We start from the raw sequence: 22178 nt of genomic DNA, 5'->3' as shown, positions 1-22178 counted from the left end.
TACTTAACCTAAATTATCCTAAGGACAAACACACACCCCCTTGCCCGACGGAGGACTCGAACCTCCGCCGGGACCAGCCGCACAGTCCATGACTGATGAAGAAAATTCACAACAAGAAGTTCTTACGAATATGATTGGCAAACTGAATGCGGCTAGTAAAGTGCGGAACGGAAATGATGAAGGTATAAACCTCTACCGTCAGAAGTTTAGAGCTTGAGGAGAATTACATGGATTGCGAATGATAACACGATGTTGCTGGTAACAGCGAGCAGCTTGGCCTGACGAGGTAAGGAGATTTCGGTTTCAGCGGCACGATACGATCTCTCCTCTCCTCCGCTCAGAGCCCGTTAAGTCGGACCGCGCCGCGGTTCCTACACATGTGCGTCGTGCGTGCGTCCTACTGCGCGCAGGGCCGCACCTTTCTACGGCCATTGATTGAGGTGGGCAGGTTTTCACGTCTTGTTTGAAGACATCTGGTTTTGGCGTTGGCTGTCGCGTCGGCCGCGGAGGAGGTGGGAGGGGAAGGGATGTGGAGAGGGCCCACCTGGGAGGAAGAAGGTGCACCACGGAGCTTTAATAATGAGGTTAGGCGCGCCGCAACGAGAGTTCCAGCAAGAGAGAGTGGGGGGAGGTAATTGGTCTGAATGGAAACGCTGTGTGGGCAAAGTGATCAAACACGAGCCGCAGCGCACCGACAGGCTCAGAATCTTCTAGGTGGGGGAGGGAGTGGAACGGGGAGGAGAGTAAACCACTCCGGCGACTCGGAAATACTGTACGCACCTGCTCCAGGGAGCGCTTTTCCTGTCTCCGCTGTGTCCTGCGGCCGAGTCGGCCTCGACCCCCCTCCATGCTACGGCACTTCCCATGTCATTACCATGCCTCGGAAGTTTTCTCCTGCTGTGGCACTGGAAGCTGTCCGGGCGGCGACGCTGGAGGGGAAGAGGGGAAGGGGGGAGCGCGCCGGCTCTGGGCGGAGGATGCGTTGCCCGCTTCCACCGCCGCCAGAGCTGCTTTATATAAAGACGCAGGTACCGCTGACCGGATGAATCACAACGACACACGCTGAGCCGAGAGAGGTAGTCGGAACGCAGCCAGCAACAGCAGCAGCAGCAGCAGCAAGAGCAGTTGTTGTACCACTGTACCAGACCCGCACCGCTGGAGCAACCATGGGCTGGTGGAACGTGTGCTTTGCCGTCATTGCGAGCGCCGCCCTCGTGCGGTCTTCGGCCTTGCCAGCCATAGCGGCGCCGCAGCCACAAGTGCAGCCTCCGGTTGCCCAACAGCAGCAGCAGCAGGAGCCGGCGGCGTCGCCTGCCGTCGCGACGCCCGACGTCGGCACCGGCAGAGGCCTGGGCCAGCATAGTAGGAACTCCATCCAGACGGGCGACAGCCTCATGGACGCCATCTACAACGACTGCCTGCGCAAGGACTCAGTGTCGTGCGTCAAGTACAAGCTGTTCTCTTTCGTGGACAAGGTGCTCGCTTCCAAGGACTCGTTCAGCCTGACGGAGGGCGTCACCGTCGTTAAGTCCCCGGGCGTCGGCGACGGCGGCCCGCGCGCCCTCGACCAGGAAGCCGCCGACTCGCAGTCCACCGACGTCGAGTCGATGCTGGTCAGCCGTGTTGACCGCTTCCTGCGCACACACACGCTCAAAATCGACTTGAACGGCAACGATGTCGTGAACGCTGTCACGTCAGCAGGGCGCGCGCTCGGAGACGTCGCCGAGGGTTTGGGTCTCACTTCCGAGGACGACACTGCCGCAGCTTCTGCTGCTGGTGACGCCGAAGGCAGAGGAAAGAAAAGTGAGTACATCACGCCCTATTACATGTTTCTTACCAACATTATACTGCTCAGTGTACGTCTGCAGGCTTTAGTAACCATTTTCACTAAAGTTAAAATCTTCTTGGTTGTTAGGCCCTTAATATTTCTTCCAAACGATCGACATTTCGACCCCTCTGCTGGAATCTTCTTCTGATATCATTCAATTAACGAGAAACACCACAAGCTCCTGGAAAAGATACCAGCAGAGGGGTCGAAAAGTCGACCGTTTAGAAGAAATGTGACGTGACCTAACAGCCCAGAAGATCTAATCTCCATGTTGCTCTGTGTTTTTAACTTTGCTCTCATGTTTACTAACAGCAAATCAGCTGCTCTGTGTGGTTACTAAGATACTGAGTTCACAAACACCATTCCCCAGTTCTGTAGAAAGACCAAGCCGGTTGTATCTCTCAATATTGCCTATCAGTAAAATGTCGTTGAACGTTTCTCATTTCGGTCACCGTTTCACTGTCACTCGGTGTCTTTAGAATGTAACTAACAGTTTAAGACCACTAATAACCATTCTTTTCATTTTAAATTATGCTTAGGCCGTAATTCTATAAAATGTGCCGTAATAGTTACAAGATTTTGTTTCGAATGACTGTTGTGTCTTTACTAGTAAGCAAACGGCTTCTTTAGAAACAATACATAATTAATAACCACTTCTTAGCTCTCAAATACTTGAAAGCGTTAATTTTGTCTAGTAACTGCGACACAGACCAAATGTAGTTAGTGCAAGTGTGGTGTCACCGCCAGACACCACACTTGCTAGGTGGTAGCTTTTAAATCGGCCGCGGTCCATTAGTATACGACGGACCCGCGTGTCGCCACTATCAGTGATTGCAGACCGAGCGCCGCCACACGGCAGGTCTAGAGAGACTTACTAGCACTCGCCCCAGTTGTACAGCCGACGTTGCTAGCCATGGTTCACTGAGAATTACGCTCTCAATTGCCGAGACGATAGTTAGCATAGCCTTCAGCTAAGTCCATTGCTACGACCTAGCAAGGCGCCATTTATCCTTTGCTATGTATCTAATGAAGCATGTACAGTAACAAGACCAATGTCACCAATTGTGGATTAAAGTTAAGTATTCCAGCAGCTACGTACTTTTCTTTATAGCATTCATTACGTATCCTGTTTCAGACCTCACGCCAGCCTGCGTGAGTTTAAGCGCGTGCGTTTCGGTTACCCGTCACTGTGGACTGGCTATCTTGTCAGTCCACAACAGCAAGTTTAAGAGCTTCACATAAGAAAACTGATGTAACACATATAATAGACTCTGGTGAACTTATAACCTCTTACTTTATTTTGCAGCATTTTCCAAATGATAATTCAGTTTTTATTGTAATAATTATCTCTTTTAACTCTATTACACTAAAAGGTAGGTGGGGCGGAGAGGGGTGGGGGGGTGGGGGGGGGGGAGAATGTTACGTTCTTATAAACCACTGTAAATTCTACCATATTTTATTCAAAGGAAGTCATTATTTATAGTTTATGCACTAGTTAATTACAATTATAGGGTCTCTAATGGTTTCTCACTTACAAAATAAGTACACTGTTTTGCATCATATAGTGACAACACCAGATTGGTTTGCACCACGAATAGTACGAACTGCAATTTTAAATTTTATGAGGGTTTAGAAATCTAGGGTTAAATATGTTTACGGAATGATGTTTGCTAAATTAAAACTTGCGATAGCAGCAATATAGTTTTTGACAACTTAGCGTTGACAACTGTTAGCAATTTCAGTAGGTACAATTTTTTTTTTTTTTTTTTTTGTTAAAACCCGATCTACATGTAGGCAATTAAATGTGTCGAGATTCCTCATTTGCTTGAGAAAACCGTCCCCAGAAGTCAGTCGGTCGGTGTGGTCGAACGGTTCTAGTCGCTTCAGTCTGGAACCGCGCTATCGCTATGGCCGCAGGTTCGAATCCTGCCTAGGGCATGGATGTGTATGATGTCCTTAGGTTAGTTAGGTTTAACTAGCTCTAAGTTCTACGGGACTGATGACCTCAGATGTGAAGTCCCATAGTGCTCAGAGCCATTTGAACCCAAAAGTGAGGATTCTAGTTCGAATATCGGTACTGCACTCATTTTCCATTTTTCTCCAAGATATTTCATAGTATCCTCTACTTATTGAATTGAACGTGAGAGATGGCTACATTTCATAAAAAAATATATCTGATGAATAATGTGGATGTTCTTTCCAGGTATTTCAGAAGATAATACAGAGCAGCATTTCGGTCCATTAAAGTATTTTATCGTTAAGAGCAGTGCATTAAAATCTGTATAGCTCTGCAGACTCTTGTGGCCGCAGTCAGTGAAGGTAAAATTTTATGGGCTGTTAGACCTCGTCGTGTCCGTCTGAAAACTTCTTGTTCAGTTGTCGACGTTTTCAGGCAACCGGAGGTAACGGAAGAGTACTGAAATAGACCGAATGTGGACCACTGAAGAAGATATCTGAAGAGGGTCCTGAGGCGGTTTAACAACAAAAAAGATACACCCTTCAGATTAAACTTTCTTGCTCCCAGTCAGCTCCAAGGTTAACAGAGCCCATCGTGGCTGCTCCCGACGCAAACCGTTCCCTCGCCACGCCTCGTGGTGATAACAACCCACGGAGAAAGCGTGGTATCTGGCGTGTCCACGGCTTCCCGTCCAGTGGCGGCGGGTCAGATAGGGATGGAGGTGCTGACCCCGGACAAGTAGGTGAGCCGGACAGCGGAGGGGCGGCCTACTTGCTGCTCGCAGGCCAGGCCGGTCTGTACTTTATGGTCGAAACCTGTTTTACTTCCCTCCACGCTCAACGCATTCCGGCCAGCGCGCCTGTAATGACGCCAGCTCTCGGCTATTGGCCGATTTCCAGGGCGTCATTTAGGTGCGTCGCGCACTCGCTTCACCTCTAGAAGGTCTTCGTGACTTGTCTTGAGGGCATTCACAGCACAGGCGCTTACACAGAACAAACTTGTACGTTATCCAACTGCAGCGTTACAGGCACCGCATTCATAGCTGTTCAAAAGACTTGTACATCGGAGCTGTGCTGTGTGACTTTAGACGCATGCGTGGTTGGGGTTAAGAGTTAACGCCATTTCAACGTCATAGTAGAGAGAAAACCATTTGTCAATTAACAGAGATTCCGTAGGAAGTAGTTTGTGGGCTTTTGAAACGTAACATCCAGGTTTTCGTTACAAACAATTAAGAGGGAACGACGGAATAACTGACTCTGGATAGTCGGACGAGGATGTGAACCCGATTAGGTCCGTCCAGTGTCTTAGCCTCAGGCGCACCTTCCAGTGCTTGGGATGCCTGTTACAGTCTTTAATGCAATGTAGTACAGAATGGTGACACATGATTAAATTCTAGCAGACAACTACCAGTCTGCTGTAAGCAGATGTTCACCCTCTTGTCTCATCGAAGATTAGGAAGCACAGGCTTTTCTCTACACGCTGATGCAGTCTGAATAAAGAAACTTTACGTTAAACTAAGATTTAACGTCCTACAGATAACGAGCTCAGTAGAAAATGAGCGAAGAATCCGTTTTCAGAGACTAAAAGCGGGAGCCGTAGATGCAGTTAAGAAACTGTCACGGCATTCACCTGAAGCTGTATAGCTGATTCCAAATACAGATGATTCTGTCCGCTCCAAATGCAGGCGAATCTCTTACCTGCGAAGCTACTCACAGCAGATCGTAGTAGCTCTACGATCTGTAGCTGAAACCAGTGCAGGAAGCATCACAGAGGACACATCATAATATTGGTGCACTGTAACTGAAAACAGTTTTGTATGCAGCTGCAGCACTCCAAAAAACAACACTTCAGTATGTCATTACCACACCAGATGTAAAAAGGCACGTTATCAAAAACTCTTTCGAACTAAGTTTTGATGTTATCAACGCTACGACGAGCCGCAATACTCGTCGGCTCTTCCGATAAAAGCGAACAAAGGTTCTAGGCGAGACCAACAAACTGCCACAAACAGTATAACAGCCAAACTGAGGTAAAGTATTCATTCGGTGCCAAAGGACATTTTTCACATCCTCCTGAATAGAGCAGATGATCGCAATAACAAATGGACTCATGTTACGCAACAGATGTCTATCACGTTCTAACGTCCATAGTTGCCATCCCTAAGTTATTCGAAGGCAATTAGTTGTTCGATCATTACACAACTAAATGCCGATTTCCACTGACAGAATGTCGTCCATTGTAGAGCAAAATTTAACATGTAGCAGCAGTTAGAGAAAGAGGTTCTATTGGAGAAAGCTTCAGAAGGTCATTGGCAGCGCACAAAAGTGCCAACAAGAAACCCTGATGGCGTAACAGACTGTCGTTTTCGTTCTCTAGACGCATTATCGCAATGAAAAGACATCCTCATAATGGGATGTGCTTCAGCGACTGCTGTCCATTCACTCGGCGGGAGAAAGCCTTTCTCTGCCCTGGCCATTGTATAACGACGGTGCCGGTGAGAGCAAACTAAAGCATAAACTGAACTTGACTTCCGTCGTCCTTATGCTTGGCAGACTGTAAGAGTCACTAGGTCGCAGGATGCAATGCAATCACCGATACCTTCGCGGTTCCTTACAAATTATTGCCTGGAGGAGTCTATTTCGGGTTGTCCGGGCGATGAATCTCTACTTTATTGCCGGAGAACAAACACATACCTTCGTATATCGTTTAATACTAGAAACATATAGTGACTCACGTGGGCATTGCCAAACGTTGCATTCGCCAGGAGAATCTTTAGTGGTACATGAAACGTTTTGATAACATCAAGGCTTAGATAGAGGAAATCTATATATATACACATTCAGTTTCGGCTTAGAGGTTTAAATGGCGTTTTGTAACAACCATCGTGCTCTGAGTTTTCAGGAAACGTCCCACTCTTATAAGAAGACAAGGAGGGCTGGAGACGTTTATCGTTCGATTCATGCTACTGTGAGCACACTCTTCATCCCCGGTAAAAGGCATATTATCATATATTATAGATAAGGTCATGCGTGAAAATCGTTTAACTGACTACAGATAGTGCAGAGAGAGAGAAATGTGGAGATGTCTGATAATGTAGGTGCAACTGCACTCCTAAAAGTATCGCTAACCAGGTCTTAGGCAGGAGAGAAAAGAAACATTATTGCCAGAATATGCTGCAAGCCGAATCAACAAACTTATGGTAGGTCTTAGAATGATGGTAACGAACGCTATATGATTCCCTGTTCTATTTGATTCTTAAAAGGGAGCACCGTATGATATCTACACGTCACACGGCCAACTGAATAATCTCATTTCCGTAGCACGCTTGAAAAAATTTTGACAACTTCGACGTCACTCTTGATGACCCACTGTGAATGAAGACATGACTGGCCTACTGCTGTTTTCCATTGGTATGCAAGACGATAGCTGTAACGGAATGTAAGTCTCGAACTTGCATGAAGAGTGTAACGGTTCGTAAGGATTAATCGTTGGCCTACTAGGCTTGTGAATAATAACGCATTTTGTTACAGCAGCCTCATAGACAGCCTACGTACTCACAACGAACGTTGTACGAAACAGTCGCCCACCTCTTGAGCCACAGTATTTCTCGAGAGACAAAACGTTTTCTCACGGACAACAGGCGGTGCTGTTTCACACTACTAATAATCGAAATGGATAGATAAAGCGAACACTAAATGCGTATGTACGTTGACCCAACGCGAAGCATTAACCAACATGATAGTGACATTAAAGTATACGTTTCAGAAGAAACTACACTGTTTTCAGTAGTATACAGTATAAGAAACGAATCAATTTTGGCACAGCTGGTGGCCTATTATGACCTCCTTAACTGTCACTTAGAACTGACATTCATCTTCTTACACTAGTGTTGATACAACGGTATGTTAGCTAACTGTTATTATTGAATCTTCATTTTTGGTTAAACAATGGATCTACAAATACTGCAAGGTTTCCACTGCAGCAGAGGAAGTGTTACGCACTGTGTGAGGTGCTATGTGGTATAGAAACAGCTCACCATAAACGATACTCGTATTCCTACGCATTCGGGAATTCTAATGTACGGTGTTAGCTACATCGGAGGACGGTGAAGACAGATCTTAGCGATACGGTAGAAGAAAAATGGTGAAGCAGTCTTCTGTATCAGCCCGAAAGTGTTAGACGTGGAACATTGCAAACATTTTCCGTTATAATTTCTTCTCGTTTATGTAGACTGCTATCAGATACATTTGATTTATCCCGCATTTACCGAATCTTTGAGTTTCCCAGTGTTTATACGTCCAATATTTGCTTAAAACTTATAAATGAAACTATAAAAGACAAAAAGATCAAATATTACTTCTCTGTGGTTTTATAGGCATTCGCGTCTCATATCAGAGCGGACTGGTGAAACCCAGCAGTACTTCTCCTCCGATTTCTGACAAGTGATAACTGCAATTACCAGAGTCTTAGATTCATTGTCTCATAACGTATACGATTGAGGAGCATGCATTTCCACTGAATGTTCTCGGTATGTCATTGGCTTCGTGAATTCAAGTTTCGGACAAGAACGAAGTCAATTTTCATTAAGTCCGAAGTCAAAACTTCACTTTTTGTTTTTCATGGTTTTAGAGGAAGTCGTGTAAAAATGTTCAAATGAGTGTGAAATCTTATGGTACTTAACTGCTAAGGTCATCAGTCCCTAAGCTTACGCACTACTTAACTTAAATTACCCTAAGGATAAACACACACACCCATGCCCGAGACAGGACTCTAAAGTCCGCCGGGACCAGCCGCACAGTCCATGACTGCAGCGCGCTAGACCGCTGGGCCAATCCCGCGCGGCGGAAGTCGTGTAACATTCTTCCTGCTGTATAATGTCAAGTTGGGGTAACGATTATGGAGATCGGTAGCGATTACGCACCCTTCTCTAAAATTCCAGAAGAGACGTGACAATTCAACCTCGCGCTCATAAAACCAGTCCTTACAATGTGAGCTGTGTGAACAGCGCCCATGTCCTCTTGGATTACAGCACCACAATTGGGGAAGAAATATTGTACCATGGGACGGACCAGATTACCCAAACTCCTCACGTAGTCCCTGGCAGCAATGACACCTTGCTGAACGACCATGATGTTCGTGCCCAAATCTTCACCGAATCCCCGCTATGTTTAACTAAACTCGACCAGAAGTTAGTTTTGGAATTGCAGCTCCCATTGCAGTTCCCTGCAGGTGGAGCACCCTTTGCGTTGTTTTTGTGACAATAGGGTTAGTGAGCGCGACATTTAGTTCTGTACGATTTTTGCAGCTGTCCTCTTCCATTATCGTCTGTCACAGTCATTCAACAGACACATTGGTCCGCGGTGGAACGTAGTGTCTGATGTTTTTCAGGCTTCTCTGCATGCGGTATAAATCGCCGATAGGCTGCATCTGGAATCACCAGATGCTTCCATTGTGTTAGTTACGGAAGCATGTGCCATACGAGTAACAACAATATGCCGACGGTCGAATGCACTGAGATCCGACATAATGCACTCACAACTACACAGATCATTGTTCTGTCCACGACTGACACATGTAACGTATTGATGGTGCCTTTCATGATCAAATACTACAGCGCCAAATGCAGGCTTGGCTAGCTTCAGCATTTATGTTCAAGCACTGCCTCAGATGCTGTTCAAAGTTTCCTTGACAGTGTTCTGAAGTGGAAGTAAGATCAAAAGTTTGCTGCACAAGCTTAGCCAGCCTGCAGCTGGAAGAGAACATCGAATCGGCCCCGGCGGCAGTTCCGCCGCTTACGCTGGGAGAGTAGATTATTCTGTACACATTTCATTTGCACGTCACGATATCCGCGATATGATCGGCGGCGCAGAGCCACTAACCTGGAACCGGCGCGGTCACCTTGCTCGTTGCAGAGAAAGCGGCCAAGATCCTGCTGCCGCTGCTGCTGGCGCTGAAGGTGAAGGGCGCGGCGCTGGTGGCTCTCGCCCTGGGGGCCATCGCCCTCATCGCCGGCAAGGCGCTGCTCATCGGCAAGATCGCGCTGCTGCTCGCGGCCATCATCGGCCTCAAGAAGCTGCTGTCGCAGCAGCAGAAGACCGTCACCTACGAAATCGTGGCGCACCCGCACCACACGTCGTCGCACGTCAGCGGTCACGAGTACTCGGCGGTGGGCGGCGGCGGCGGCTACGGTGGCGGCGACATCGGCGGCGGCTACGCCAGCAGCGGCAGCGGCGGACACGGCGGCTGGGGACGCAGCCTCGAGGACGCCCACCAGATCGCGTACCGCGCGTACGCGCCTCAGCAGCCGACTCAGCAGTAGGGCGGCCGGCGGCCGACGCGTCTGCTGTTCGAGGTTGGTGCATACTCGTACTCGCTAAACTCCAGGTTCAGGGGCCACAGATACTTATTTGGAACTTTATCTCACATGATTTACCATTCTGGTACATGCTCTCCGCTCTTGTTTTGCATGCATGGGATAGCTAACCATCCTTTCGAAGACGATCCGTAAGTGCTGGCTCCAGTTCTTTGTTCACTACTCAAAACAGCGTAAACCTCACCAGCCTGACTCCAATTTAAAATCCATCATCAATCCAACATAGTACTATAAGTGCAAGGCCCAACCCCTTCCAAAGAATCTTCAACTCACTATCCCAATCCACTTAGTTGATACCCCAATCCACACAGCCCTCTCTCCTACAGCTGAACACTTATTTGTTTTCATAGTCCTCCAAAACATCCATACTTTCGAAAGTTCCCACACCCTACACCAAATGCCCTAGTTTCACTTTCTATTTTGCCCTCTGCGTAATCACCACATACTCACACAACCAGACCTACTTTTTCTGACACTGTTGATCAACACCTTCTTTACGAACTCCAAATGGCACGATAGCAGTGCAAGATGGCTGTTTGTTGCTCCTGTATCAACTCGTCTCAACATAAATTGAATCTCCCTCTCTTCGCAGACATGAACTCATCCCCAAAAATCTACGATTCCTCCCAACCAAAGCCTAACCTACCCATAAACATGCCACACTATTTTCCATATAACATCCTCTCCAAAACTTCCAACATCCCACTCCCTACTCACAGTTACCAGGAGCTCCCAACACATAAATCTCATAATAAAAAGAATGTACATCACATCACCATCATCCTGTCATTATTCTATATTAACCCAAAAATTTATGTAATACAATTCCTGAAGAGTGGTAACTTGACCACAGTCAGCTAGCTCTTAGCAAGGAGAATCTATACAGCTGTTAAAAAATAGACAGTCGCTGCCAGGGCAGCTTTCTTAAGCACTCGTCCACCAGTAGATAAGCTGCATTCCTGAGGTACTGAGGAATCGCTGACATTTCTGCTGTGCTGTGTGCTGCTCCTCTTGCACTACACCGTATTCGCGGAACAAAGTATTATATGTTGTTTGGGTTTGGGACGCTCAGTGTGTATAATAGTAGCGCCTGAACGAAGTATGTAAGTAGTGACGAGCTCAACATTCAGCCATGTTTTGCATCGGAAAATAGCCGCCACAGCCCGTGTTCGTAGCTGCAGTTCCTTCTTTTGCTAATAGTTACCCGCAAATTCATTTACCTGCCTGATCCACCTAAGACAATTTCATTTCTCCTTTCTAAGAGTCTTAATCCATTTAAAACTGACACTCTCTCTTAAACGTAACAAGGTGGTAGGAGCTATGTATTTGTTAGTCTTCTCTTGTAATTAACTTTGCTTTCTGAAATGTCGTTTAGAAATTGTTATTTGGATACGATATCCGTGTGCGAATGCTTGTATGCATCTCTTCATAATGTGAAGTCCAGTGGAAACTATACCACCATTTACACACTGACTTGTTTTCGTTAGCGGTGGAGGAGATAGGTTCTTCCATTTGAATTTACAGTAACATGAAACTACACAAACGATAAAATTCTTTATTACTTTTTTTACTTATTTCTGTTTCTTCGTAGTTTGACTTACTCGTTAAAGATTTTGTGTGGTAAATTCGAAATAATAAAAACCTAGCTGAATATTTAAAAAACCCTCTGATAGATTAACACGTTCAAACCAGCCGTACCAACCTAGAGTAGCACACAAACTGGTGACTGATAATGAATTTATGTCACTATTTGATTGTCACAGAGGCGTCTTATGACTTGTTTTTCTGGTAATCTTCCTCTTCATCTTCTTGTTTCTAAAATTATTTTGCTGACTTAAAAACCTGAATAGTTATGTATACTGCACAAAGACATGCGAAGGATTACATTTACATTTTCGTTTTATTGTTTGATTATTGGCGATGTTCTGTTATTATTAAGATTTATCACTGTAAATTGTGGACGTGCTACTTGCTCAAGAGTTGTAATTTGTTTGCCATCTCTAGGGATGATAAGTAGATAGTGGACGAACTCTGAGACAGCCTTTAATTGCTTCGGCAAGTCATCATCTGTAGTGAAAATACTTTTAAATTTTGTAAACCATCAAGAAGTGTTGACATTCCGACTAATTCTTCAAGTTAGCAGAACAAGATATGTTCGTTTAATTATCTCTTTTTAGATCAGTACCTATGCCAGAGAAACTAGTAATGATAATCCGTTCAGTTTTGACATTGAGTGCTGCTAGGAATACATCCATAAATAAAAATTAAATACGTAAATCATCCCTCTCAGCTCAGTATATCGAATGGAAGGAAAAACACATGTGAATGTTTAATTAGAAATGTATATCAGCACTTAACTTTTCATCAGTTAAAACTTCATTCGCAAAGCCTCTGTCACTTCGTAACAACAGATTATTTGAAGCAACGACAGCATGAAGTTAGGATTTTGGTTTTGATACCCTCTACAAGATTCATACCAATATGTTCATAGAACGAAAATTTACCATTATAAAACGACCGAACTATGTACACAGGGAGGTTACAGATGCAGCACATACACCTCCCCGGTCCAATTTCCAAACAAATTTGCAAGGAGGAGTCTATGTATTAACGGTAAGCAGACCTAAAGGCATTAATTTACAAGGAAGAGCGGATTGCTGTTTGTCACTGTATCCCTCCTCCAGAAAAGTATGAGGAATTTACAGAGAACAACAGTGTTTGTCCATATAAGATCTAATGATCTAAAGATCTCGACTGAGCTATATTCAAAAATAAAGAGATGTAGCAAAAAATTTTAAGGTTTGGCAGAAAAGTTAACTAATTTGGATTTAGTTATCTCTGATGTGGAAATGGTAATGTCCAAACGCAATGTCTCGGGGCGCTACTTATCATCTTCTTTTATCGAGGCACAGGTATCTCTCATTTCACTAGCCTAATTAATATGGAACCAACTTTTGTTTCGAAGGAAAAAGATTTAATTGTAAAATATGTAATGTAATGAAATTAAAGCTAAAGAGAAATTAAATTTAAGTAGCCCGCCAAGGTAGCCGAGAGCACTAATGCGCTGCTTCCTGGACTCGGGTAGGCTCGCCAGCTCGGCTCGAATCCGCACAGCGGATGTGGTTTTCCACATCCTGGGAGGTGAATACTGAGCTTGTCTCCACGTCCGCTTCAGTTACACGACTCGCAGACATTTGAAAACGTTCGAATTATTCCGTAGCTTACACTAGACGCAGACAGCTGGGGTACAGTATTTCCATCCCGGGGGAGCTTGAGGTGGCGGCAGGAAGGGCATGTGGACACCCTCTACAACTAACACTGCTAAATCAATAGTAACAGGCCGACTCCATGTGACGCGCGACAAAGGCCCCAAGACGGGAAGAAGGAAAAGAAATTGAATTTAAGTACTAATTCTAAATGACTTCCCTTAATTCCATTAATTGTTTAAGAGCTGAAGGCTGTATTAGAAATCTTTTGATAACTAGAGGTTTATATCGCATGAGAAAGTGGTTCCCATCGTTAACGGACACTAACTTCCAGTCCCTTAAAAGTTGTTTCATCGCAATAATTAATCTATCATGGAAATCTAAAAACTACCACTGTGAATGTTATCGGCCAGCCATGCTTCTGAGAGCTCATAAAGGACTGCTCCGCTGGCTAGAGCAGCAAGGAGTAGAGTGTGAGCCGTGTAACAAGAAGTCTGGGTAAATAATAGATTACAAAATGATTGGTTGGTTGGTTGGTTATTGTGGGGGAAGAGACCAAACTGCGAGGTCATCGGTCTCATCGGATAAGGGAAGGACGGGGAAGGAAGTCGGCCATGCCCTTACTACAAAACGAAATATTCATTCTGCAAATAGACGGGTACATTTTTTCGACCATCATTTATGTGTAACCCTTCGCAGTGCTGCACGGGGGGGTGCAACAGCTTAGCTCCCTTCTTTTCTGTTTGACAGCTTGCGCTGCAAAGTAGCTGTTTTCAGTAGTCAGAGACTGTCTGTATCAATCTGTAAGATAGACGTGCTTTCAGTTTGCGAAGAAAGTGATCATTGCCTAACATCGCAAGTCAGACACAACTCGTTAGTCACAGATCACATTCCTAGATGTCTTGGAGGCATAGGAAATCTGCGATGTAGCACACACAACGAATAACACAAAGAAGCTATGTGCCTTGAAGAATACTACGTTCCTTCAGCTTCAGAAAGTGAATAATCTATTTTGAGCTTCGATTTTAATGGAGACCGATTTTTTTGTTTTGAGCGTATTTTGTACATGCGTGTTATTTACAAGCAAGTCCTTGAAAACAAACTTCCTAAGCATTTTGAGAACCAGCTTACATTTGCTAAGAAGCGTGATCTGAGCGGCAGGAACCTTCTACCTAGTGGTTAGACCATCATAACGACAGAGTCGAAGTCGAGACAGCTTGCATCTCATTGTATTCATGGGATCCGTGCAATTAACCGGCGTGTTTGTAGCTGCTCGATTGTTTAGATTTTCATTCCTCTCTGTGAAGGCTTGCGTCAGAAAAGCATTTAAAGAATGTTTCGTGTTTTCAAAAAACACTGATTTCCTCTGTTAATTTTTACCAACAGATACGAGTATATTCATTCTCCATCATTAGCATAACCGAATCAGAGTACATTAAAACATGTAGGTTATGAGATACCCGATTTGCAACAATAAAGTGGATTTATAGATTCTAAAGAGACGCAGATAATATACGGCGAATGTTCAGCCAGGCACAAGGCGTGAAAGAAGAGGCACTGTTCATCATAGAAATAAATCAGTGAAGGGTAACGGGATCGTCAGCTCGGACGTTGATGTGAGTATCACAGTTCCTTGTAGGGGTAGGCCGTGTCAGAGTTTCAATGTTATTTTGTCCACACAAACTTTAAAATGATTTAGTCAACAAGTTAAAGAATAGCCTTAACTTTTAAACTGGAATTCAAACCGAGGTGCAACTGAGATATTTTTCTCTTATTCCAAGCATTTCCATTTTAGTATAAAGTGAAAAACGATTTGTTTATGTCGCTAGTTTGCTTTGCCCAAGCTGCTTGGGTCTATAATTTGTATTCCGTTACTTTCCGTTTACGTTGCTGGGTTTCTACATTTCGAAAGGACGTCATTTTACTGTACAAACACAGATCTGATTAACGGCTTGCATCAAGCACACTGACAGTGTTACCCAGACTTGATAGCATTATTTCCTCAATAACTGTCTTTCTTTGTTTGCACTCTGATCACGTGAAGTAAAATATCAGTCGTCAGTCGTCACAGTAAATAAGCACATTCCAAAAAAAACCAATTGTCAGTACCTTACTCAGCGGAAGCTGATTGTTGGTTATTGTTTACCATAGATGTATAAAATTGAGGGGATGTTTACTGCTGTGTTCTACACGCAGTTGTAATTAGTCTCTGACATTTTGTGAGGGATGCATAGGATGCAACACATGTAAGAGCAGATATTTTTATATGTGATACCTTAATATGTACACACGTCAGTGTATTGTTTGTTTTACCTGTGCTTTGAACAGTCGTCCCACAAACACGTCACAAATTTTACGACCGGATACTTCTCGCATTGCCTTACCTGGGCCGCTAAATGAACAACTCCTATTAGTATAGATTAACCGTTTTGCGTCCATGCTCTCACACTTCAATACCTGACCCACTTCCCAGCAGAAAATAAGCATTAACGGCTTGCTCTTACTCCAAGTACTTGGAGACATTAACCAACCTAAAAGCATACTACTCGTAATATCTATAATTATTAGTCCGCAAATGACATAGATGCTGATGTAATGTTGTTCTGTACACCGTTCCTAGTCACTAATAGAAATATATGCACTTATACACCAAAGACTCTGAATGTCAGTTGCTGCTACACCTAACACCCTGCAGGTCAGGTGACGCAAGGGGCCAGTAGTGCAATAGAAAGACTAAGTGAAATTGAATCAGGGACGTAATCGCCCGGTGAACATGGCTGTTGTCCTGCATGATGCGAGATTCTGCAGCATACTTATCACGACTTGGAAAAAAGGGCAGCACGTAGCTACGAAGAATGGTGAAATAAACCTGTTGGCTCATGTCTACAGTAACGTGAATGAATGAGCCCAAGGCATGATATGAAAAACACCTCCGAAAGATCACTGCCCACAACATACGGCAAGTTAAAGGCTTCAATGGATAGTATGTGCCGTTGACGCGTTGCATGCTGTGAAAAGAGGCAACATCGCGACTAATTAGTCCACAATATATGCGTTTAGTAAGCTACTCTTCAGTTTTCAGTTTTTTGGCCTATAGAGACTTGCAGCTTTATGTGCCACTGTGAGCTTTGGATTTTTGTGACATATCCTATTGCACACGTCCAAAATATAGAGTTCCGTTCGCAATGATCGCCCAGAAACAGGTCGATATGGTCCTTGCAACTGCATTCACTGGCAGTATGTCCCTGTCTGGTTTGAAACCGACTGTCATTAAACAGGCGTGACGCTTGTCTCGGGTTCTTTTCTGTTCAGACGTTTCTACAGCCACTATTCTTACGCCGCGTTACAGGGCTGAGAGTGTTATTTATTGTAGAGACGTCGGACAGTCTGCATTGTATACCAGTAAATCGCGCGATTTCATTCAAGGTGTGGCTATGGTCATTTGAAAAACATGAGAGCACTTTTCGACGGTTCATCCACAGAATCGACTGGCACATACATATCACTTCACTATCGTAACTTACATCAAGGGTGGTGGGTCAGATGACCACCCGATATCGGTTCTACACTACCTACAAAGCTCCAAAGTGGACACAGTGCTCATTTAAGGAGTGATTAATATAGTATTTTCGCTGATGAGCATAACAATAGAGTAATGTGATGTGCACCTATCAAAATGTTGACGCAATGGCAAATACTTCGGAGTTAATTTCGTGCACGTCCTGCCAAGTGCACCACTTTGTAACGTTCTCCACCTGTTCGCAGGCGACGGAGCCATCGCCGGCGGCGCAACAGCAGCAGCAGACGCGGGCAGATACACATCCGCCTATGCTCTTCGCTCGCTCCTTTACTGCCAAACCCTCGGTCCTTCCGCCGAGAACGCGCGCCTCTGCAACAGTACCGTAATACTCAGTGCGAGGAAAACCTAATTTATTGTGCAAGTTAACATATTTCTCATCTTATTTATTATTCAGTTTTGGTTGTCCTCTTTTTTTATAAGAAATGTTGATTTATTTATGCTCAGATGTGTATGTCTATGAGTGGTTATGCTGTTTTGCCGTATTTAATGTTTACGCTTTTTGTAGCGTTCATATATTCATATTCATATTTAATATTCATTTGTAAGACAAGTGACTTCACACCCACTCGGGACGCGACACACTGCAACTTGTTTACGCGGATTACTGCATGAACCACTGAACGACATTAAGACGACAGGCTCCTGCATCTTTCGATGACAACGCACTGCTACATATGATATACCTGCTACATCTGACTGCACATTACTCCTTGCGACAGTTGACGACTTACCGACGGTAAAAAGATTTTGAACCTCTGAACAAAACATTAACGACTTTCAACTTTTCCGAAAATGGGGAAAAAAAAATACCCTTGGGAAACTGATTTATTGAAACAATTTCACAGCATCGACGTCCTCCCTTTTAACTGCGTGACGATCTTCATCCTGACTGTGTATTAAATTACACACATCTTTAAACTATTAACAATGTAACGAAACAATAATCACTGACGACGATTCTACCGTAGACTAGCCAGTAACGACACCACAAAGACGTCCACGCTAACGGTCATCACCTGTGCTCCCGAACCTACCGAACTGCTACCACGACCTTAACAAAGACCAAAGATTTTTCGTACAGCTTAGAAACCCGTAACAGACGCTAATCTGCGCTACAGATGACTGACAATAACTAGTTAATAACAACGTAATCTTTCCCCACTCTTACAATGCTCACTAAACTCCAACAGCTCAACATGGCACCACCCCTTTTCTCCATGGGAGTCAACGACCATCTTCTATAAATCAAACAATGTGCACGCTAGTGTGCACCCGTAAAGAAACCTAGTACATGACATAGATTTTGAACTGAATAGACTACGGAACGGTTCTACCTTTACAGACCAAAGACTTTGCATTGTATTAAGACGTCCTACGCTTAGACTACGAAATAGAACTTATGTATTGACAAAGTGACGAGTAAACATAATATTTATGTTCAATTGTATTGTTATTGTTTGCAATAAAATAATTTTTCATATAAAATATAAAATGAGGTGTAAACTATTCGGTTGTACTTCCGCTTTCGTAAGAAGCAGTCATTAGACACAAACCCTCACAACCACACTCTTCGCAGAGGCAACACGTGTATAAATCAAAACGCTTGGAGAGAAGTTGTGCGTGAGAGAATCTAAAAAGTACACACCTACTTCAAATGTATGACTAAAATTGACAATGAGCTGGAACAGCATAAACAGATCGCATTAATTCTGCACTGCAAAATTACAATTGACAGTTTAGAGGCATTTTTATAACTTAATTAACTACAATTAATTCTGCAAAAGAGTTATCGCTATGTGACACTTTTGGAAGCACAACTTAAAGCGATGAATCAGGTGAGTACTCTCTACGTTTTAGGTGCGTCAGGTAATCCATCTTTCCTTAGTCAGAGATTTGAATATTTCGTGTGGATATGAAAGTTATAATTTAATGGAGCAAGATTTTCTCCCTTATGTCAGTCTGTGTGGAATTTAAATTACAAGAAACACATTTTAGAAATCTGATTTTCGCATTCTTGCCTACAACTCCAAATTTCTCCTCCGAATGCCAATCTCCTGAGGATGAGATGACCATCACGATAAAATAGGAGAAGTCAGAGCCAGTACGGAAAGATTCGACTGTCCATTTTTGGAACGATAAGGAAACTGTCAGAAAAAGATCTTGGGAATCCTCTGCCAAACACCTAATTGTGAACTGAAGACAAATCATGTAGATGTAGATGTAAAAATATGTTGGAGAGAGTCCAGACGAAATATCGTAACCCCTCTGCAAATGACTCCGGTTAAATTGTAGCTAGTAATGCCATGACACATACAGAAGGTGAACCGAAATTTTGAAACATCAAAGACACAACATAGTATCATGCCCAGTACGGTGCAGGAAACCCATTGGCGATCAAATTAGCTTCCAGACATCCCATAATGGATTAAGACAGGTACTGTATAGGTTTCAGAGGACCCTTGTACCATTCTTTCCGCAAAATAATTAGAAGCTCATGTGAGCATGGTGGATGTTGACAGCGATCACGCACCTTTCCCTCCAAAGTAGATTTCAAAAGGCTCAATAATACTGAGATCTGCTGACTGTGGCGTGCAGCGAAAATACGACAGTCCATCTTTGCGCTCACAAAACCAGTCCGGAAGGATGCAAACTGTGTAAAGAAAGACTCTGTTGTGTTGGTACACGGCATCACTATTGGAGAACAAAAACTGTACTAAGGACCTGATCATCCAAAATGGCCACATAATTCTTAGCAGTAATGCGACTATGCAGGGTAACCAAAGTGCCCATGCTGTACCACAATGTGGTTGCCCAAATCAGGAAAGCCATGCCACGTTTCACTCTTGGGACATAAACTCAGCCAGAAGTTGGAAACAATGCGGAAAAAGGCTCACCAGACCATATGATATTCTTCCATTGCTCCATAGTTCAGGTATTATTCCTTCAACATCACGTTTTCCTGTTACAGACATTTGCAGCACTGACTAGTCGTTTTGCACTTCCAACTCTAACTGCAATTCCCTGCTTCTTGAGCTCCACTTGTGTTGCTTTGGTGCTGACAGAGCACTGAATTTTGCATATGTGATCCCCTTATTTTTTGTCATAATCCTCTTCAATGACCGCCTGCCACAATCAAACAACACACATCTTCGTCCATATTGTCACTTAGTGCATGACGTTTTTCCACTTTCTGTGTATGCCAGAGCGAGAGAAGATTTCGGTTCAAGAGCCACGCCCTGGCACGAACGCCATAGCGCTCAACCTAACTGCACATTTCCCCCACTGCTACACAATGCAATTTGAGCGGGAGGAATTGGGGAGGTGGAAACGGCGAACACGCCGCATTTAAATGGCAGTGCAGTCACATTGCATACGACTTAGTTTTATATTTCACATTTATCAGTAACGTAGCTCACAATGAAACAAATTTTAAGTAATATTTAATTACTTATGGCGCACTGGAGATATAATAAAATTTTTATCTGGTACAAACTGTCGACATATGGACGAACGCAGACAGTGTAACAGATTTTCAAGCCAGTTTGCCATGTAATCGTCACTTATTTAGTTTCATAGTCGGAACAAGGTCTTTCACAGAAATGTGACGACTGAAATATTGTGGCACTTTTGCAACCTCTTTATGGAAAGTGGAACCTTTACTTGAGGGAAGCAATGTAGATATATTGGACAGTTTTAAAGTAAAAGGATTTGTCACTGAAAACGGCAATTATCTTGCAGGTCAGTCGGATACAACAGTACATGCGCAGGGGCACTTCCACTGAAGTGGCAAAGGGTCCCGAAAACATCTCTAAGGCAGATATGTCCTCAAAATCCTGAGGAAACTATCCTTGTAATTCTTTCAAGGCCACGATGAATTCATCAAACCTCGCGTTTTCTTTAAAGGCAGTGAACTTTGGGAACTGGACTATGTTTGTCAGAATTTGTCCGTTCCACAATGTATTTTTTTTTATAAATGCATCCCAGTCAGATCATAAAGAATTTGTTTCACCTTGAAGTACTTTACTGTGGGCAGTGTGCAGAAAAGTCCACTTACAATACGGGATCGGCACCCATTCCGGGTGTTCTAATTTTCGTTACTTCACTCCTTTTCCCTCATAAAACCAACAACAGCATGTTTCGAATCGAAAAATCGTTCCAGGCATGCCCGTTGATTTAAACAAAGTACTTCGCAATAATATGTAAAGTCTTCATACTTTGCTACACAATGCTATCTGAGCGAGAGGAGTTGGAAAGGTGGAAAAGGCGAACACGCCGCATTTAAATGACAGTGTAGTTACGTTGCATACGACTTAGTTTTATATTTCACATTTCTCAGTTCAGCAGAAAACTGTTGAGGCTGATAGTGGAATAGTGCGTCCGACTTCGGAAGTTTATCTGTTCACACTACCACTTTCTTCAGATGCTGCACGACTTTCTATCACAAAGTGCTTCTTGATGCACAGAAAAATGAATCCCGTGTGTCAATCGTTGTGATTTTCATTCTTTCGCTGTCAAGTAGATCTTTAAATTCTTTCTGCATGGTATTGTCCAGTTTCATAGAAATTTGTACCACCCGCCGCCTCTGCAATGCGTAATATACATCGAGAATTTTCATCCCTCTCTTCGGTCATTCCCGTCCATTTTTAAAGGCTTGTGGCGATAGATCGCTACACTGTCTCTTTTTGTGCAAATAGCCACTAGACCTGAAAACGTCCTTCACATCACGAACAAACAGCGAAGGGTAAACGGCGCTTTCACCACGATTCTCCTGAACTAGAAATAGTTGTACTGATTGAAGATGCCGAACCGTAATCTTAAATGAAATATCGCACTGTAATGAGTATTTCGGGGTAGCACTGAGCAAAGCCGAGTCTTGGCACCTTCCGGCCCAGAGAAGTTTGGCAGGCCATGGTCGGCCCCGGTGTATGCGGTATAAAGATCGTACACGGTGCCTCTCGAAACGCCAAGCACTTCGGCTCCCTTGCTTACAGAAGCATCCAAGAAATTTCCCATTTTCGAATTCAGTCAGCTTGGACATTATGCACTCACCGCGACGGAGCATTCGTTTCTGACCACTGCTGATACTTCTAGCGTATTGAGGCAATTGCGTAGGTACCGCTCGTGGTCAAATACAACAACGTAACATGCAGACTTAGCTAGCATCTGCATTTATACTCAAGTACGCATTACTCGGGGTGTTTCCACACTTTTGTGCAACCCCTGAGTACGTTATG

The 22178-nt window shown here is 43.9% G+C and overlaps 1 protein-coding gene across 1 annotated transcript; it reads left to right on the top strand.

Annotated features, from left to right (window-relative positions):
• The first annotated feature begins 1082 nt into the window (after nucleotides 1–1082).
• LOC126473912 (uncharacterized) lies at nucleotides 1083–18358 on the top strand. The gene is made up of 3 exons (XM_050101261.1): nucleotides 1083–1803; nucleotides 9698–10137; nucleotides 17130–18358. Exons 1-2 carry the CDS (start codon nucleotides 1167–1169, stop codon nucleotides 10102–10104), a joined length of 1044 nt encoding a protein of 347 aa, XP_049957218.1. The 5' UTR covers nucleotides 1083–1166; the 3' UTR covers nucleotides 10105–10137; nucleotides 17130–18358.
• The last annotated feature ends 3820 nt before the right edge of the window (nucleotides 18359–22178 follow it).

The sequence above is a fragment of the Schistocerca serialis genome, chromosome 4 (genome assembly GCF_023864345.2).
Source record: "Schistocerca serialis cubense isolate TAMUIC-IGC-003099 chromosome 4, iqSchSeri2.2, whole genome shotgun sequence".
Classification (NCBI taxonomy): Eukaryota; Metazoa; Arthropoda; class Insecta; order Orthoptera; family Acrididae; genus Schistocerca; species Schistocerca serialis.
The sequence above is the reverse complement of the archived record's forward strand: the minus strand, read 5'-3'. Positions and strand labels throughout refer to the sequence as shown.

What these genes read in the sequence shown, in the direction of transcription:
- LOC126473912 (XM_050101261.1), top strand. Translation starts at nt 1,167, where the DNA reads ATGGGCTGGTGGAACGTGTGCTTTGCCGTCATTGCGAGCGCCGCCCTC. An exon ending in CGAAGGCAGAGGAAAGAAAA is followed by an intron (nt 1,804 to 9,697) that starts GTGAGTACATCA and finishes TGCTCGTTGCAG; the next exon opens with AGAAAGCGGCCAAGATCCTG.